Source organism: Genypterus blacodes, unplaced genomic scaffold (genome assembly GCF_046128005.1).
Source record: "Genypterus blacodes isolate CSIRO-AG114 ecotype Tasmania unplaced genomic scaffold, CSIRO-AGI_Gbla_v1 ptg000169l_1, whole genome shotgun sequence".
NCBI classification, from domain to species: Eukaryota; Metazoa; Chordata; class Actinopteri; order Ophidiiformes; family Ophidiidae; genus Genypterus; species Genypterus blacodes.
Window position 1 is genome coordinate 104,771 of NW_027466970.1, and position 20,230 is coordinate 125,000.

Consider the following 20,230-nt stretch of genomic DNA (forward strand, 5'->3'; position numbering starts at 1 on the left):
ATCAAAAACCCAAACTAATGCACGGAACCGCTCGTGCCAGCTCGCAAGGCGCAAAACCTGCTGGAGTCCCACGCAAAATGAAATCAGTGGAGAGAGTTATGGAGATTTAATTAGGATGTGCCCGGCGAGCGGACTGAAGGGCGCTGATGAAGATGAGACGGAGCAGCGCCTTAAGCCTCATTAGGGCATCAGATAGGTTTGGATTAAAGTTACTAAATTTGCTGAAATGAGGAGATGGGAGTGGAAAGCAAAAGAGGAGGAAGAAGAGGAGGGTGGAAAATGTTCTTCTGCTTCTTTCTTCACAGTAAAATGACTTCCTGTTGTTTAAGTGTTGAAGATTGTTGGAGAAATCCTCATTATCCCCCCCACACACACACACACACAGGTCAGCAGTGTTTGCTCTTTCTCTTCCTCTCTCAGTAGCCTCGCCCTCTCACCCTCTCATGATGTAATCCTATGAGCTGTGTGCAGACAGCGGCCACCTAAAGTCGGCCATGTTTGTTCATCCCTTCCCCCGCCCAAACAGCTACACACACACACACACACACACACACACACACACACACACACACACACACACGACGCTCAAACCATCCAGGGTTTTGTAGAGCGGTTATAGAGCGGCATATCCCAATAATCTTCCTCTTCATCATCATCATCATCATCATCATCATCCATCCTGCCTGTCTGACGTCGTGACCTTGGACCTTCTGAGGTGAATCTATGACTAAACAGACTTCCTGCCTTCATCAGCTGTGTGTCTCATGCTTCTCCTTCAGTCAGAGCCACTAGCGCCCCCTAGAGGACAACCAAAGGCAGCAGGACAGCCGAGTCATCACTGGAATTGAATAAACTTCACTGAATGAAGGAATAAATCTCCTTTTCAACGCTTCAGTGTCATAATTCCTCTCTAATCATCAGAATTAAACTCCACCTTGTGAAGCAGCTGACACCTCATCCATCACACGCAATTATTCCCCCCCCGAACGGACGCCGCCGCAATTGGATTGCGGCTTAATCAATTGCGTTACTACAATAATACAGCTGATTTAATTTAGCCGCCGCAGACGCTTACACCTCGGCTAACTCGCTGCAATTAAGAATGTGTTCGTATTCCACCTATTTGTCCTGTTTGACTGAAGGACAATTAGTATGACAAGATGTTGATCAGCACAGGGAAGGACTTCAGCCTCAAGAGGACAAGAGGGGGGGAGAGGGGGAGGGAGGGAGAGAGAGAGAGCATTGGGGGGAGACAGACAGACACCTCTGTGTTGGGTGAGGACATGGACATTACATCATACATCCCCATTACATCATACATCATTCTTTGGGTTCTGTGGCCTGAAGGTGCAGCTTCACACTCATACAGAAGAAAGTGTCACGTGACACAGACGGACCAATCACACGGCCCCCCCGGCTGTGACGATCCCTCGAAGCACAGTGAGTGTGTGAGGGGGAGGGAAGACGCAGCGATGAGGAGGCTCTCTCACACACACACACACACACACACACACACCATTCTCCACATGAAGCTGCAGTTTAATGGTCCATTAGGTAAACGGTTCCTGCTCGTTGTCCCCGGCTGTCCTCACACCGTCACAGAGGACAAACGGGTGAGGACGACGTTTGAAGCTGCAAACTGAAGGAATGTGTCGTGCAAATACCGACAACTCTGAACAAACACACACTACCTTCCTTACAATGCTCCACGAAGCAACGTCAGAGAGTGAGACGGCCTAACTCTGCCGGCCCTGCGTGACTTTAAAGGGTTAACAGGCCTGCAGATGTTTGGCCGTGGTGCTGGATGAAGATCGTCTGTCTGCGGACGGAGGACATTAGAGGAGGAAAGCTGAGCTGAACGGACGGCTCGTACATCAACCAGCATTACTGCACTGAGCCTCCACCAAGGAAGAGAAATCTGATTACCTGAGCACCCACGCTAGGATGAGGACACACACAGGGAGAGAGGAGGGAGGGGGGAGAGAGAGAGGAAGAGAGAGAGAGAGAGAGAGAGCGAGAGAGGTGTACATGTTGTATACTCACGCATGCAGAAAATACACAATGCAAAAGCTGCAAAATTTACAATCCATTGGGTCTATGTGCTTCATATAAAGAGAGTTTACACACACACACACACACACACACCTGGAGTCCCTCTCTATCAAACACACACACACCTGGAGTCCCTCTCTATCCCACACACAGACGGTGTGTTTTGAGTCCCCCTCTAATAAATGCCACATTAATGTGATGTACGGCCGTGCTGCTCCTCTTATAAAGGCGCTCTGATGGAATCTCTGTTTGAAGCTGCGGCCTTGACACCAGAATCAGATCCTCAAAGTGTTTATGGAGCCCAGCAGCCCGCCGCCGTCTCTCTGCTCCTGTAAACAATCCTGAACCCCGCAATTTACGGCCAGGGGATCGAATAAATCTGAATACACTCCTCCCCGCTCCGCCGAGTCGATTCTGCAATTTGGAGCTTTTTAATACGCGCCGCAATTATCCTCTTCCTGTGTGCGGCAGAGTGCCGGCCCGGGCCCGGTCACGCCGCCTCTACTCGGCCCGGGAGATCGCCGCCGTCGCAACAGTGCCTCATAATAAATAGAACATTTTACAGCCAGACGCTTATTGAGTCATTATTGTCATTAAGCAACGCAATCTAGATCTGCAGCACACACACGTGTCACATAGAGAGAGTCTGCAGGGAGGGACAGACAGACAGGGAGAGGGACAGACAGGCAGACAGACAGGCAGGCAAACAGATTTAGGCAGGCTGTAGTCAGAATGAGATTAACCGTGTGGGGCAACAATGGGACAGGGTGGGCCGGTCACACCCAACAGCAGCTTCCACACTAATCTGCACACACACACACACACACACACACACACACACACACACACACACACACCTGGCCAGCCTGCATATAAACTCAGAGCCCACCTCTTCATCATCAGCCTCCACTGCAAAGCAACGATGGACCTCAGAGTGAACTTCTCTTCACTTCTTCTTCTGCTCCTGTTTACCGGCCTGTGCGCCGCTCAACAAGCAGAGGTAAGACACATCCTACGACCTTTGACCTTCCAGCCTCACTCATTTTACTGTCAATTCAGTCTTTTGTTAGGATAAAAAGACACAAACTCCTCTGTTGTGTAAATCCACCTTCTCCTATAGATCCATACATTCAGGCACCTGAACTTGTGTCCATGCATGCAGGTCCTACAGGCTCACGCTCGCTGATGAGTCAGACTGTAAAGACGACTCGAGTGACAGCAACTTGGCCCTGCAGTGTATTTAGGGAGGTCGGCTCTTATATAAAGTAACCATGGTTACAGCCGGTGATGAGGTTTTCTTCTGTATAAATAAAGTTTCTTCTGTTTACAGTCATTAAGAGTTTCTACAGCCAGAGACCTGCAGACACTGAGGCTTCTGTGTTTGAGGAGAGAATCTGAAAGAACCATGAAAGCTCCAGGGGTTTAGAGTCACACTGCCCCTTGTGGTGGTTCTGTTTTATGCGGTTCTATGAAAGGAGTTTCTCAGGACACAAAATCTTAAGTTAAAACAAAAGTATAATATTGGTTGTATAACTTTAATTTTCTAGAATTTTCTTAGAAATAGAAAAAGTCTTCAAAAAGCAGAACTGAATCAAAATCTTTGTAAAAAGTGGAAAAAAAGAGTGATCACAAACCCTCCTCTTCCTCTTCTTCTTCACTGTATAGTTTGATCATCATTGTGTGTTGTATTGAGAACTCGGCTTCTATGAAATGAACCAAAGTGTTTCTTCTTCTTTTCCCCGTCTCCTCACAGAGCCAAAGGCAGGACAAAGGTGAGTGTATGATCTTCAGCTTCTCTTCTTGCGGCCTTGTGCGACTAGAAAACAATGACTGAGCGCTGCATTGTGTAACTTCCACTTTGGCTACGACTCTTTAGAGATCCCGTTCGATGCCTCAGAAGAGGAGGACATGACCTCGGCTATTCTCAGGATGAACAATGGTAAGAATTCAATAACATGATTAAAAGAAATGCTGAGAGGAACATCAGGTTTGCAACAACAACAACGTAGCTCCTCTAAGTTTCATAAAAGAATAAAAAAAGAGCCAATCAACAATTCTCTGTATTTATTTGTGTTTAGACACAAATAGGTTTTGTTGGATGTGAGCCTTTGCTTTTCTTCTCGTAGGATCCACAGATTTCCTGCTGGAAGGAGATTTACTCATCCCAAGAACCAGGACGGCCATGAGGTGCTACCATAAAACCTTCAGCTGCCTTTGGCCCAAGTCTGCTAACGGACAAGTGGAGGTCCCGTTCACCATCAGTCCAAAATACAGTGAGTTTGATCCTTTAAAGCAGTGATACCATCCTCGTTCCTACTGTTCAGCCTATGTTCCCCTCTTTTGGTGTCAATTCCTCCTTGAACATTTTCACGTATTGACCTTCTGGCACACTATGATGTCATGATGATGTCACTGACGCACTTGGACGCTCTGACTCTGCAGCTGCTACGGAGAAGAGAATGATCCTGAGCGCCATGAGAGACTTCCACGCAAACACCTGCATTCGCTTCGTTGGGCGCCAGCGTGAGAGGATGTACTTAAGCATCGAGCCCAAATACGGGTGAGCCATCCTTCAAAATAAAAGCATCACTGGAAATTCAGAACTATTCCGTTATTGTTTGGTAGAAACTGACTGTTTTGTGTAACACACACACACACACACACACACACACACACACACACACTCATTCCGTCCGTTTAATCGAGGACGATCAGTGCATATAAAAGCGCCTGTTCTTTCAAAAGGCTACGACTGCAACAATAAATCTGTTTTTATTCAAACGTACAGAAAAGTAATAAAAATAAATAAACTGCAGATAAGAGTGGGTGTATATTTTTCGGCGAGCAACAGGGAGCCGTGATTATAGTTCGTAAATTACAGTGTTCAGTCGTGAAATGGTGAATTTCTAAGGTCATAATTTGGTTTTAGCGTTGTGCCTTTGTGCCTTTGTGCCACAGTTAGAAAGCTCACATGCTGTTGTAATTACTGGTTGGTCCGTCCACATAATGGTAAATGGTTTGTTGCCCCCTTTAACCCCACACACTTCCTGTTCTGTTGTGCTCATGCTGCCACCTACAGTTGTAAATAACGTATTGATCGGTCCCCCCCCCCCTCCCCCTCCCTTCAGGTGCTTCTCCTCACTGGGTCGTATTGGAGACAAGCAGGTGCTGTCACTGGCCAAGTACGGCTGCGTACAGAACGGCGTCATCCAGCACGAGCTGCTGCACGCGCTGGGCTTCTACCACGAGCACACACGGAGCGACCGCGACAACTACGTCCGGATCAACTGGGACAACATCAGAAGCGGTAGGAAGCTCATCCATCATCAAACAGTCCAAAGATTTTAAAGAGTCCAAAGACACCAGAAGATTTATCTGTTCATGTTTGTTTTGGATTCTTCCAGGTTACAAGATGAACTTCAAAAAGATGAACACCAATAACCTCAACACTCCATACGACTACTCCTCTGTGATGCACTATGGAAGGTAAGACCACTCTGTTCACCTTGACTACAACAATAAGAACGTTTACACAGCAGCTATTAGGCATAAATATCACATTAAAAGGTTATAGTGTGACAAAATACCTTTGCTGTGGAAATGATGAGGTAACAAAAGGAAAGGAAAGTGACATTTTCTCAAGATAAACATTGTATTGAGTATTGATTGAGGAGTAACAGCGGGGATCTGTTCACATCTGCAGAGCCCCCTTTGCCATTGACCATCGGAGCGACACCATAACTCCTTTCCCCAATCCCAACGTTTACATTGGCCAGAGGCGCGGCATGTCCAACATGGACATCCTCAGGGTCAATAAGCTCTACAAATGCCACGACAACTGAGAGGTAACGACTCCGATGTGAAACTGTGCAGGTTTGGCCAAAAGTATCCACTTTGTCTGTACGCAGAAAGACAGTCTCTGGTATGTTCGTCTCTGTCTTGATTCTGATGCAGCAACACAACCCTAAGAAGTATCACAGAGCCTCCTGTTCTAAGTCCATTTGTCTGTGTACCTATGTAGTCATTCATGAACCTTTAAGTTTCCAATTAAAGACCTAACTGAGGGTTGTGGCTTCTCTAATCGCCGTACAGGAACATGAATTATGCGAGCTAATGATGGGTGACGGAGGAGTCGTGCTGTTTCCTGGGAGAAGATGATTCTCCTTCCCCCCTTCAGAGCAGCAGCAGTTTGCTGGTCCCATTAGCGTCACTGCAGCCAAAATAAAACACTCAGAAAAACCTTCTGTCTGTAATTATTGTTCCTTCATTCTCACAATATTTCCCTTAATAAAAATTACAAAGAAATCAAAGCAAAGGATTTAATTAGACACTAGAATGACTTAAGGGCAAATGTGGGACAATATCTTCATAATTGAGTTCACTTCTGTTTTGGCTTACAATAATGAGGAGGGGATTTGTGCCCTGGTGGGAAGCAAACGGACGAAGCAGCGCAGGGCAAACTTTGCAGGCTTGTTTCTTGCAGTAGGACCGGAGATAAACCTCCTCTCCTACACACTCCCCAACCCCGCAGACATACTGAGTTGTTTTTACTTCACATGGTCACATCCCACTCTCTCTGCTGTGTTTTTCTGCTCCCTTTGAAATCCCACGCAGAGTTATTCCTCCGCGTTCACCCCCATTGACTCGCTCAGTGTGTGGAGACAAACAGCATCGGGGTGAAAAAGGAATTGTGGGAGGATTCGGGGTGAGATGAGGGAGAGGAAAGCCTGAGAGATGCAACAGAGTCTTGTGAAGCAAACGTCTCTCTGTCCTATGAATACAGAAACAATAAGAAAGAAGCCAGGGAGAACAAACCTCCACCAAGGACGAACATTTCGCTCTTACAAGCAAAACCTGCATTTCTGACTACATTTGACTTTTATAATCTGACTGGTTGACTTGAATGATCTCTGTTCCTTTACTAGTTTAGGAGATATGAATAGAAATCAATAATCAATAATATCTGAACTGTTCTGGGTGGAGTTCTGAAGCCATTGAAGATAGTTATGGTTTGAAGTTGGTTAGAAGTTTTGGTTTGAAGGATGGCTACTATCCTTAGATTCTCCTAGACTCTGCTGCCATCTAGTGGTAAGACAGTGTCAACGAGCAGTCTGAATGGTTGTCTATGGCCTAAAAATGTTATATACTATAATAATTTCAACCTATGATCCAGAAGTGTCTCTACTACTACTAGATCTACCACACAAACACACACACACACACACACACACACACACACACACACAAACCAAGACAAAAACAAATGAACCCCCCTTTTTCAAGCTAAATTACAACTTTGCATGCGTTTCTCCTGCGGCTGGCAGCTAAAGAGGCTAAAGTCAGTGGATCTGTACATTTCAGACGGACGCAGAGTCTTAATATTAATATTTAATAAAGTAGTTTCAGCTCATATCAATCGTTCTACTGATGAAATATTTAAAATCTACTTGTTTTTTGAAATATTTAAGGCCGCAGCTCTGTTCACTCGACGAGAAGCTCCAAGAGACTCTCAGTCTGATGTGGAATCAAGAATATCTGCAAATCTCTATTAAAATAAAATGACTTAGCCTTCGAAACCATGAGTGAAGTCATAAACAGGCCAACACTGGAACACAGCATCAACTAGCTTTAAATTTAGATCACAGACTTCCAACAAGACTGAACAAGCTAGAATCTGTCTCTCTCTACCACTTTTGTTGTGAAAAATACCCTCTGCTTTTGACCCAAACTAACTCTGGAACCTTGGAACTGTACTGATTGAGATAAAGTGACTTCTTACATTAGTTTGATTGCGATTTGCTCACCGTTGCTCCGAGTTTCATCAAAATTGGTCAAGAACGCACAAACAAACACAGGGGATACACCCGGTCAGCCTGCCCTGCTGCGTTCCTCCAAACACTTGTTGTTCTAGGCTGGCATGGATAAGAGCTTTGAAGCATACTCTGCAGAAGACCGTACTCTGAAGGGCAGTGTGTGACCAGCGGGGTCTCCTGTAGGACGTCTACTCTAATGAGCTCAGGCAGAGGAGAGCCAAATCCGGCCCAATCTGTGATGTCGCCGGTAATAAGCTGGCAGGCCGCAAACCGCTGGCCGTCCGAGCGTCTGTGAGCAGCGTGTTATTAACACACATCAGTGTACCTGCCTCTCCGCAGACACCGTGAGCGTCCACACACACATCCCCTCGCATCAGCGCACCCGCCGCCCCAACGCCCGCCAATAGGAAATTAAAATGTTCTCTCTGACTGAAGCTGCTGCCTCGGCCGCCGCAGCCCTGGAGAAACTTTCACAGCTGCACCATTTTTACCTCCACAGCAAAGTACAACAGCCAGTAACCTGCTGGCAAAGAGCCTGGATGAAAGAGCTGTAAAAATACTTCTACTCACTATAAAACACTAATTGCTCCGGAGTAGGAGGAACTCTGACACACTGTGCATATTTAATTATAAATTTGATACGTCTCTGTATAATGCGACTGTAGGTACTTAAGAGCTTTAGAGCTAAAAGTGCATTACAAATAAAAATTTGCATTATTATTATGATAGTATTCTATCCCTCCACAGTCAAGAGGAAGCATCTCTTCATCATTAGTCTTCATCATTCGTCTTCATCCCCACATTTTGAAGCACAAATTCACATTGGTGATTAATTGTGAATTAGCGTTTATGCAAAGCACATTAGCAGAGGAGAACATTATGCTACGAGACAAAGGCCGCTCGATTCTCCACTGCAGCAGTGAGGGACTTCCTCTGTGTAAGGACAGTCATTAAACCCCCTTCCTATCCCTTCCTTTTGCCAAGTACTACAGCGCCACCTAATGGACAGCGTAGGTTATGGACTTTAATTCAGAGAACCTGGAAGTCCCCTTACTGGATCCATCCATGTCAGCTCAGGCCTAAGAGGAAGTGACGTTTAACCTAGCGGGACAGCTGTGAACAGCTTCCTCTCCTGGCTGCTTGTGTTGTTTCTGTAGCCGCCTGTCAGGCAATCAGTTTAAAAGGTTTTAGTAAATATGTAAATGAAACCAAGCTGCAGCTCGTCTCTGTCGGCACTCAGGAACACGACGGCGCCCCATTAGTGACAAAACTCAAGCTGAGACTGAGACAGACAGAAAGCCTCTGTGGAGACAATACAAGATAACAAGATGTGAGGCGACAAGGTACTGTCTCACTCTGCCCGATGAATGGGTTAAAGAGAGGAAGAGAGAGAGGGAGAGAGAGGGAGAGGGAGAGGGAGAGGGATGGCTCTGTGAGGGAGAGGGACGAGTGGGTAAGGATGAAGAAGGAGCAGAGAGATAAGAGGAGACAAACGCAATGAGAGGGCGAGTGAGGCGGTAATCAGGGGAAAGTAACTGAACAATACAGAGAGAGGGGGGGGGGGAGAGGGGGGGAGAGAGAGGGGGGGAGTGAGAGAGAGAGAGACAGAGAGAGAGAGGGGCAGAGAGAGGGGGGAGAGAGAGAGAGAGAGAGAGAGAGAGAGAGAGAGGGGCAGAGAGACAGAGAGAGAGAGAGAGAGAGAGAGAGAGAGAGAGAGAGAGGGGCAGAGACAGAGAGAGAGAGAGAGAGGGGCAGACACAGAGAGAGAGAGAGAGAGAGAGAGGGGCAGAGAGACAGAGAGAGAGAGAGAGAGAGAGAGGGGCAGAGACAGAGCGAGAGAGAGAGAGAGAGAGGGGCAGAGAGACAGAAAGAGAGAGAGAGAGAGAGAGATACACAGAGAGGCAGAGAGAGAGAGAGAGAGAGAGACAGAGACACAGAGAGGCAGAGAGAGAGAGAGCTGACAGTCGCCATATATTTAGAAGCGGCGATTCTTTGAGGTCCAACCTGCACTTCAAACTCTACACTGTATACCAATGAAACCTTTACAAAGACGGGCCTATTGTGTGTGTGAGTGTGTGTAGGATGTGTGGGTGTGTGTGTGTGTGTGTGCATCGGAGTGTGTGATTGAATGGCGTGTGTACATGTGCATTTAAATGTGCATAACAAAGGTGCATGATGTCACCGGGCTGCAGAGACGTGATTACAGCGCTGCGACGGCCCGATTACACCGCCTGCATGCTCGTGACTTCCACCGGCACCGGCGTCTTCCAGCCCTCATCAAGCGCTCGCGCCGCCATTCATACTCCTGATATTAATAGCAGCTCATTTACCTCCACGGACAGGAGGCCTATTCTTTACGCCCGGGCTAATTCCTGCTATCAGGCCGCGTCTGGCTGTCTTTGTCCTTGGCGGACGGGCGGACAGGCGAACGGGCCCGGGCGGGATCGCCGTCGCCTGACAGCTGCTCACGACTCTCACTTGATTACGCGCTCTGGTTTTTTTTTGTGTGTGTGTGAACGTACTTAATTAGGTTTTCACTGATGGCCTACAAATCACTTTAAAGGCCATAAAAATTGGGACGTCTTTGGCGATCAAACGGTGATGTAATCATAGCACGGCGGCGGCGGCATCAGCAGTGCAGACAGGAAATAGAATGAAAGGAACACAAAGATGATGAGATGACTAAATGATAACAGGATCCTCCGCTGTATTAGCCAACGATCCCCAAAGGCAACACATCCACTTTTTTGTAAGCGTTGAACTCCATAAATAAACTTTCACGACTCCACAGCTCGCAGCCAGAGCCAATAAGTGGAGCTGATGTTATTTTTATCTAAGCGTTTGGTTTGTGTCTTTGTTTACAGTGCGATGTTCCTGCGAGGACGCCGCCGCCGTCCCTGCAGAGACGCGCCGCACATTTAGGAACGCTTTTTAAATTACTTACTTGTAATTGCCCAATTAAAGCTGCGCTCCGTTCAAAGACACGTCCCAGGAACGCGAGGAAGAGGAAGGCGCCAGACAACGGGGGTTCATACCTCCACCAAGGAGGAGGAGTCCTCCTTGTACGATCAGTGTCAGGTTCAGGTTCAGGTTATTAAAGGAAACTATTGTAATGAGGTCACAGTTCTATCAAAACACAAAAACAAAGATGGCTTCACTTTCGTCTGGAAGGAGATTTTTAAAAATGTTTCGGTTTTGAAAATCTACACAGGTGCAGGGGGGAGTGGCCTTAGAAAAAAAGCAGTTATCACAGCGCCACCGTCACTGTTAGTAAAAAAAAAGTTTATACCACACACACAAACACACACACACACACACACACACACACACACACACACCAAACTGCAAAAAGCAAAAGGTCAAAAGTCTCCAATTGTGCTCTGAAAATGTTATTTGTGAGGAAGTCATTTGATGGCGTCTTTGTGTGATCCACTCTCCTCTGATTGCGTTGCCTCACACACACACACACACACACACACACACACACACACACACACACACACACACACACACACACACACACACACACACACACACACACACACACACACACACACACTCACACACACACACACACACACACACACACTCTCTGTCCCTCAGATGTGCCTCCATCATTGCGCTGCAGACAATTGGAAAATGTAATTCCTTTTCGGCGACGGACGGGTCGGAGAGCGCCTGAACGTCGGCCCGGGCGACGTGAGGCTCCATCAGGGAGCGGAGGACTGTCTGTCCACAGGGACGCACTACATCAGCAGACAGGAGGACAGGAGGACAGGAAGACGGGAAGACAAGAGGACAGTCTGCAGCCCTGAAGTAAGGAGGCCATTAAGGGCACTGTGTGGGCGTTTCTTGCAACACTTTGAGTTAAACATGTTCTTCCACCTCACTCAGGAAACATCAACCCGTCCTCGCTCGAGTCCCAACTTCCTCAGCCGCGAGACAAACCGATAGACTTCTCTGCTCAGTGTGACTTTACCTTCATTAGATTCCTGATTCCGACCCAAACATCAGGAAGCAAAGAAACACGGCCGGTTTGATTTCCAATAACAAAGAAAAAGCACAAATCAATCAATATAGATTCTCACAGCAGAGGAAGAAGATGGAGGAGAGATATGTTAAGAGAAAACTGTTCTGGTGTTCCTCGTTTAAACCAAAACAACTTCATCACAAAAAACGCTCTGCATCAATCCTCACAAAGCCAAGAGGAAAGAGTAGAATCTAAACCCAAAGAAAGAAAAGAACAGAAACACACACTTCTTCACTTTATCAACTTTAGATTTTGCACAAAACTCTGGCATTGAAACCTTCTGACATTATTCAGGTAACGAGGAGATCGTAACAGCGGCGGTTATCTGGACGTAAGGACCCGAGGAAGATGAAGTGAACCTTAATAGCTGAAGAGGAAGCAGAAGAAGAGAGTTCTCCCGGCGAGCGCAGAACACGAGGACGCGGCTGATAATCACCAATGGCCTTTTTAAAGACGCCACGCTCGCTGCTGCAGCAAACGTGAGAGATGGCGAAGGACGGCAGCGGCGGCGGTGGCGGCGGCACTTCATAAGAGCGCTGAGGCTCATTAGCCATTTCTTCAGTTCACCGCTTCTGATTATGAATCCTTTCATCATTTCTTGGTGTGTGTGGGTGTTTGTGCCAGGAGTTTGAATGAGTGTATGTGTGTATGCGTGTGTGTGTGTGTGTGTTCTATCTACTGAATGCTCCTTTGTATCTCATTCAGGCGGCTCCACATTCATATCTGCCTCATTGTCCTCCTCCTCCTCCTCTTCCTCCTCCTCAAAGTAAAACTTCTTCACTAAGTTTATCAGTTTGGCATGAATCCAACACAACATTGATTCAGACGGGGTTTTGATTTCTCCTCTGCCAACTTAACGCCTGCGTGAGTCTCAGCACAGTAACTCATGTTTACATTAAGACTCAAACACAAACTGAAGCTACTAACTGAACTACTCTCTCCAGTAGCTTCACAGTAGCTCAGCTATTTTCAAAACACCGTAGCTTCTCCAGTAACTTACTATTAGTAGCTGTGCAGCTTTACACAGGCGAATTTAAAGTGAACTGAGTCTGTAGGGTTTCATTTCCTTGCCTCCTTTCCTCTTAATTCCATTATAAGGAGGTGATGAATGAATTTGTGATCCGTCTCGACTTCCTCTGTGGGATTTGTGCCCGGGATGGTAGAATCAGACTTCACATCAGGATCTCAATGTTCCCAAAGATTCCCAGCTCAACTCAAAGTCTCAAACGCTGTGTAGAAGTAGATTTGCAAGCGGCAGAGAGCTGAAGGCAAAACAGAGCGCCGGGGAATCAACCTGAGAAGACACAGCTCACTGATCACCACGGAGACCGGCCCAGCCTCCAGCCAGATCTGTCAATCACACGCAAAAATGAAAAAGCCATTTCTGTTTGCTTTCCTCCTTTATTACAGGGGGGTGGGGGGAATGCATAGCAACTGTAACCAAGGACGGGAGGAGCGAGCAGAGTCGTTCACTCTGAGGACGAAGCGAAGGTTTGGTGCACGTGAACATCTGAGGGGCTGCTGAGGGAGACTGAGGTGTGAAATAACTTACAGCAGAGTGAAGACTGCAGCAGTTTGGAGGTTGTTTGTGTTTGTGAGTGTGTGTGTGAGTGTGTGTGTGTGTGAGTGCTCCATGGAGTGTAAAATGGGAGGGTTTGGCAGTGTGCAGAGGGGGAGGACAGCAGGGGAGCAGAGAGGGAGTGCAGGTCGCCGGGGTAATGCAGCTCTGATGGCGGTGCTGGATGGTGGAGCTCAGGTAGGAAAGCCTCATGCATCACGCCGCCGCCGCTCTGTCCGGAGAGCACGCCTGTGATTGATCGCCGTGCCGACCGGCTTTAATTTAAAGTCAATGGCATCTATAGATACCTGTCAGAGCGCACGGAGGCCCGGAATGTCTCCAAGCAGGCCGCAGAGCGCGAGGCTCAGAGGAGGAGCAGCCGGGGAGCGCAGGAGTGGAAGGGCGAGAGAGAGAGAGAGAGCGAGAAAGAGAGAGAGAGAAAGAGACAGAGAGAGAAAGAGAGAGAGAACCCTCGCCATACCTCATCCAGCAGTTTAACTCCTGACAGCGATGACAGAGAGTGTGTCCAGTTATTTGTTTGAAAGATGGATTAGGAGAAGTGAAAGTGTTTTCACGTCTTGGAGATCAAACTGAAGCTAAAGTCTGAGATTTATGGTTTGTTGTGTCAGAGTCAAACTTTCAAAGTTCTTCTGTTCTTCTCTTAAGACTGAACGCTTGAACATGAATCACTGAGTCGGGGTGGAGATGTTCTTCTTCTCTTCAGCTCTGTAGCTCTCTGATGGACCCTTATGGATCCATGTTGTTTCTTCTTCTACAGCACAAAGAAAGAAGTTCTGCCCTTCACAATAAAAGCTCAACATTTCTCCTGGCTTCACTCACTGAGCTGTGTGATGATGTAATGAGGCTAACACCTCCTCACATCTCTGTTCTTCTTCGACTATCTGTCAGGGTCAAAGGTCAGTGTTAAAGGTTGTGTTCATGGATCCAAACGGTTCCATACTATAGACTGCAGCTCTGTGCAGTGAGAGAGAAGACAGTTTCACATTTTTGTTTCTCTTCTTCTCCTCCCATATTAATGTAAATACCAGGGGAGGCGGTGTGTAGACGTGTAGACGTGTAGACGCACTATTATTACAGATGGAAATCAGGCGAGGGTAAAATAGTTTCTTCACTACCTGCCGAGCCCACGCCTCCTGAATCACAGCGACACGGAGCCTTACAGGGACCCGAGCCTCCGCCATTCACATCCTGCAGCAATAACATCTGACTGAACCCACCCAGTGACGAGAGAGCGACGAGAGAGCGACGAGAGCGACGAGAGAGCGACGTGGGCCGGCGTCAGGCCAGAGCGGAACCACCGCCTGATCACAGAAGGCAACGCCTCCTTCTCAGAGTGTAATGGTTCTCTGTGTTCTCTGAGCTCCTGTTGTACCGATGAGCTCATCCTCTGGCTGACTCATCATTAAAGCGAACCCTCGGGGCCGCCGGCAGCAGAACACACACGCACACGTTGTTGTTTTACCGTGACCTCCATTCTAGCATTCCTCATGAAACAGATGCCCCCCCCCCCCCCACCTAGAGGACCTCAGGGTGGATCAGAAGGATCTAAACGTGTGAGATCTCTTCAGGTTAGAAGGTCAAGAGCGACACACACACACACACACACACAGCTGTAGGCACACGCTAACACGCCAAACACTTCCAGTATATGAGTGCTGGAATGAGTTTGCATATTTAGACATGTTTGCATGCTAAAAGGGACGCACACACACACTTCTCCTCATCACTCAGTCTAAAGGGTTAATCTGCGTCTCATCATGTGGTCGGTGTTTAAAGCTAAAGAGCTCTCAGCCTTTATTAGTTATTCATATCTTTGCTCTTATTCTATTTAAGTCATAAAGACATAAATGGACTTTACAGACTTCTGTAAACATAAAAGGTTTTAATGTGGATTCTCTTTCTTTATCCTGGTGTGTGTGTGTGTGTGTGTGTGTGTGTGTGTGTGTGTGTGTGTGCTGCTAAACGGTGCAGCAGCGTGTTTACGAGGACTCTAAAGCTCACAGACACACACAGACGATGGAGCTGAGATAAGGTCCAGGCCGAGACACCGAGCCGCTCTCATGCTGCACGGTAAAGCTCCTTTACAAGCGGCTCATCATGTGACGTAAAGCCAGTAGTAGAAGCTGTTTACACAAGGAGAAGAGTGTGTTGTAACAACGTGAAACACGAGCCTCCTCTCCTCCTCTCAGGGTGTGTGAGTGTGTGTGTGTGTGTGAGGCCATAACGCCACAGCACAGCACAAGACAACACACACACACACACACGGGCCAGGAGCAGCATATGTCCCTGTTGTTCATTTCACGCACAGTAAACTGTGTCTGATTGTACATCGCCGCCCCGTCGGCCCAAACTGGTGTGTGTGTGTGTGTGTGTGTGTGTGTGGGGGCGTGTGTGTATCTGCCACACAGAATCCCATTTTTGGATACACTCCATTTCACACTGTAAGTGAGATAAGTGCCTTTGCCCCGATCGCTCATCCAGAGAGCAGAGGGAGTAAATCAACGTCCAGCCGTAAAGCTCCAGGGGTCAAAGGGCAAATCTGTCCTCACACACTTTTAGTCAAAGTACATCATTCACAGGCACGCATCAGAACACACACACACACACACACACACGGGCTGAGAAATCATGATTTAGCTGTTAAGTTTGACATTAATTTCGTTGGAAAGACAGAATAATTAATTCCACAGAGTTAGTGGAATGTTCTCGGTGATTTACTGCAGGGGAGGAAATCATTTATTTACTCAGAGGCGAGTTATGCAAACGTGAAGGAAATGTTGGGGCCATTTTAGAATCAAATTAAAATCTCAATCAGGAGGAAAATGTGTAATTATTAAATGATGAAAGATGGAGATTTAATTAAAGGAATCATAACGTTTCTCTGCTCCGTCTCTTACTCAGGGAACTTAATGTGACAAATGTTTATAATGTGTGGAGATTAACTGCAGAGATTTGAAATAAAATAATAAATAATAAAATAACAAACACAGCTGGACTTCATGCAGAGGTGAGGATGGAAGACTGGAAATAAAAGAAAAAGGTTTGAGAAATGATCTGCAGTCAAGTATCTATAGTATCTATACCGCGGCTTTATTGACGATGAGATGCAGCAGCAGGTGAGCTGCACTTCTCTCCTGTGAGGCCTGAGCGTATTTGTTTGTTGAAATGTGTTTACGATCAATAATAACAACATCTACGCCCCCTCAGCTGATTGATCAGTTTAAAGATGTGACCCGGAGTCTCACACACACACACACACACACACACACACACACACACTGCAGCCCTTTCTTTCTCCCCATGAACTCCGGTCGCACCACAGAGCGAATTCTTCATAGATTATTTAGTTTTTGTTTGGCTTTGCCCACAATAATCAATAATTATAGATTTGAAGGTTTCAGATGAAGCGTCTCGCCTCCTCTGGTGAACACACACACACACACACACACACTTTGTTGTTGTGTTTTTCAGAGGTCAAGCGGGCTGAAAGAGCAGAACTACTTAATCGCTGCCGGTTGCTGCCTTGTTGCCATGTCAACATGTATGGAGGTGGCACGGGGCTGCGTGTGTGTGTGTGTGTGCGTGTGTGCGTGTGCATCTTTTGTGTGTCAAACATTAAGCCAAATCAATTACGGCCCCACTTTGCAATAAGAGGTTTGGAAACAATGTTGTCAGCAAATTATACATTGATTCCTACGGCGTGGAGTGTGAGCGCTATCGCACCATCGCACGTCCCGCTGTGACATCCAGAGACATAAAAGAGTCGCCGTGGAAACATCTCAACAAACAGAGCTGGGCCCAGAATTTCACACTCAGCCTAGTTTGCACCTCATAAACGGCTTTATTGCTCCGCCCGTTAAACTTTATGGCCGTGCGGCGAGTGTGTCACTATTTGCCTACACGTAACGCCGCCGTCGGCACGATCTGAGCCGCCTCCCTCCCTCCCGCCGCCGCCGCCGCGGGGTTTTAACGGCGCTCTCCTAGCCGCCGCCGCCACGACAGAGCTCCTCTAGCAGTGCTTAGTCAAAACAGGCATCCCTAAAATGTGGAAATCAATCACGGACGACAGCTCATTTCGGATTCCTACAGAGCGACGGCAGAGGAACAGAATAACAGGGCAGAAATTCCAATTACACAGTCGACGCCCATTTGCTCGGCGGGTACGTGTAACCTGAGGCCCACGCTGACAGCGCCATCCAGCTGTATAATGAGCATGCGGCCGGCGTAGCTTATCCAGTCAGGTTAAATAATGTGCAGAATGAAGTGAATATCAGGCGGGATGAGAGATGGGATCCTGTTAGAGGAGAGACAGGGACGTCTCACGCCTCAGACAGGGGGACGCCTTCAGCCAATTTACCTGTGTGTGTGTGTGTGTGTGTGTGTGTGACATGTTATTTGTGTCTCATGTAAAAGAATCCAAACCGACAAGTGATTTATATTCAAAGGCACTGAACTAAAACGGAACATTTAACATGAAACTGCAGTTAGAGAGTAAATACTTTAAATACGATTTAAATTCATTGTGGGACAATTGTGTTGGACTCACTTTTGATTAAATAAAAAAAGAAAATTTTAAATATTTGTTGGAAGAATTTAATTAGTTTTTTGAGTTTTAACAAAAATAGCAACAACTTAAATAAAAGGCATTAGACTGATTTAAAGGTCTCAGATTTAAAGATTTAAAACTAAAAAAAGGTTTCTCTGTGCTTTGATTTGACCTTTGATCCCTTCAATCCATCCCACAGCACTGTATAACTTCAACTTTGTTACATGCTCACTTTTTTCTTTGGCTACATGGAAATGTGTTCACGATCTCCTCATCACACACTCACACACAGTCACACACAGCTGCTCGCTCATTGGTTGGCAGCAGGTCAAAGTTGAGTTTGCTAGCGGCTCCGCCTCCATGCAGCCGAGCAGCCGCCTGAAACAATATAAAACAAACAAGCCGACAGCAAATCAGAGGCCTCGATCACCAAACGCCCCCAGACTGACGGCTGCGTGCGTGACCCTCTTAACCTTCTCACAGAGCCGCGCAAACCTCACAATCTGCTCATTGGCCCTGCTGTCACCCGTGGACACGGCGCCTCAGCGGATCGCCGACCAGTCAAACCGCTCAAAACTAATATGATTCCGCCTGGACAATCTCATAAAGTGAGGGGCGGGGGGCGTTTTAGCGCCGTCACCTCCGTCTCTGCCGCTCGCCTTCCATATATCCTGGCGAAGGCGTTGTGATTCATAAGAGGGGTGCAGCGGCGGCGGTGGCTATCAGTACATGATGAGGGAAAGAAGGCACCTTGGGAGATTTTATGATCCATGACGAAGCAGCCGGGATCAGGGTGGATGTATGCATGTGTCACCCAATATTAATAATGGCCTCTGTCTGCTGGGAGCCAGAGAGCCAGAGAGCCTACACACCTTCACAGGAGATCAGTTAATCTGCTCCCCTGCTGAGACTCCTCCTCCTCCTCCTCTACCTCCTCCTCCTCCTCCTCACTGGAGCCATTGTTGACATTAAGCACCCTGACATGAGGATCATAAAGTCAATGGAAGAATCAGGAAAGGAGACAGGAAGTAGGAAATAAGGCCCAAGCACCACAGAGGAAGATCAACACAGCTGATGGTGATCAATCATCTGTTCTTCCCTTCACGTATGGAAACAGAGGGGTCCTAGGAAGGTGCCATGGGGGGGAAATTGACTTTTTCCTTTTCCAGGTCTTCTGTCATGTCCTCATTAAAAATCCATAAGACCTCATGAAACACCAATCACTCACACACACACACACACACACACACACACAGCCCCCACCCACACACACACACACACACACTCCTTTGCACGTGTCAGCCTCAGCAGAGATCAGCATCATTTTGATCATAACTAAGGGCACTAAATTCAATTATTGCATGTAAAGTATAAATTGATAGGTAGTAACATTTAATGTGTTGTTTCCCGCCCATAAACGCAGCGAGGGAGGCGGAGCAGAGCTTCACCTCCGTCCACGGGGAGGCGTTTACGCTGCAACGCGCCGCAAACGACCTTCCATTATGTAAATACATTCGCCAACTGATTCCCCACACGCCTATAAAACTTTCACAGCACACAAACACGCGACACGTGTTCACACACACACCGACATGCTAATGTTGACGATGTGAGAGCTTTAACACAAACACATGTGACACAATAAACCCAAGCATGGAGAGTCTGACAACAGGAAGCTGCAGAATGCGACAGAACACCAGCACAAGGTCAACGTTTTGAGCCTACAGATGACCTGAGACCTGTGCGTGTGTGTGTGTGTGTGTGTGTGTGTGTGTGTGTGTGTGTGTGTGTGAGAGAGAGAAGTAGTCGAAGTAAAACGCAAAGTAAATTCCCTAAAAGATGTGAAAGTGTGAATGGACTTTGCTAATCACACTGAGCTCCTTTATTCACTCAGTACAGCGTCGCCGTGCCAACGACCCCATGTCCCGCTGTGTTTACAGACTTACTATCACCTTCACTCAACCGCAGAGGAGGAAGAGGAGGAGAGAGACAGAGAGAGGGAGAAAAAGAGAGAGAGAAAGAGAGAGACAGAGAGAGACAGACAGAGAGAGAGACACAGAGAGAGAGACAGAGAGGTCAGATTGACTTCCTGCCCTCGCCCTCACCCTGCACCTCGACTCCCTCCAGGCAGAACATCGTCTAACTTCAGAAATCGAGGTCACAGAATATCCACGGAGGAATCAAAGATGAAGAGTGGTAAAGTGAGATCC

General features: G+C 47.2%; 2 protein-coding genes across 2 annotated transcripts in view; one reads left to right on the plus strand and one right to left on the minus strand.

Annotated features, from left to right (window-relative positions):
• Positions 1-20,230, minus strand: part of LOC143013945 (MAM domain-containing glycosylphosphatidylinositol anchor protein 2-like) — a 119,611-nt gene that overhangs the window by 99,263 nt on the left and 118 nt on the right. Inside the window, exon 1 of the mRNA XM_076167676.1 lies at positions 20,126-20,230. This exon is cut by the window's right edge and continues 118 nt beyond it. Coding sequence (XP_076023791.1) covers positions 20,126-20,156 — 31 coding nt within the window. The 5' untranslated portion in view covers positions 20,157-20,230. The remainder of the gene's footprint in view (positions 1-20,125) is intronic.
• LOC143013944 (low choriolytic enzyme-like) lies at positions 2,975-5,894 on the plus strand. The gene is made up of 8 exons (XM_076167675.1): positions 2,975-3,052; positions 3,806-3,824; positions 3,929-3,991; positions 4,179-4,325; positions 4,495-4,612; positions 5,181-5,359; positions 5,457-5,538; positions 5,756-5,894. Exons 1-8 carry the CDS (start codon positions 2,975-2,977, stop codon positions 5,892-5,894), a joined length of 825 nt encoding a protein of 274 aa, XP_076023790.1.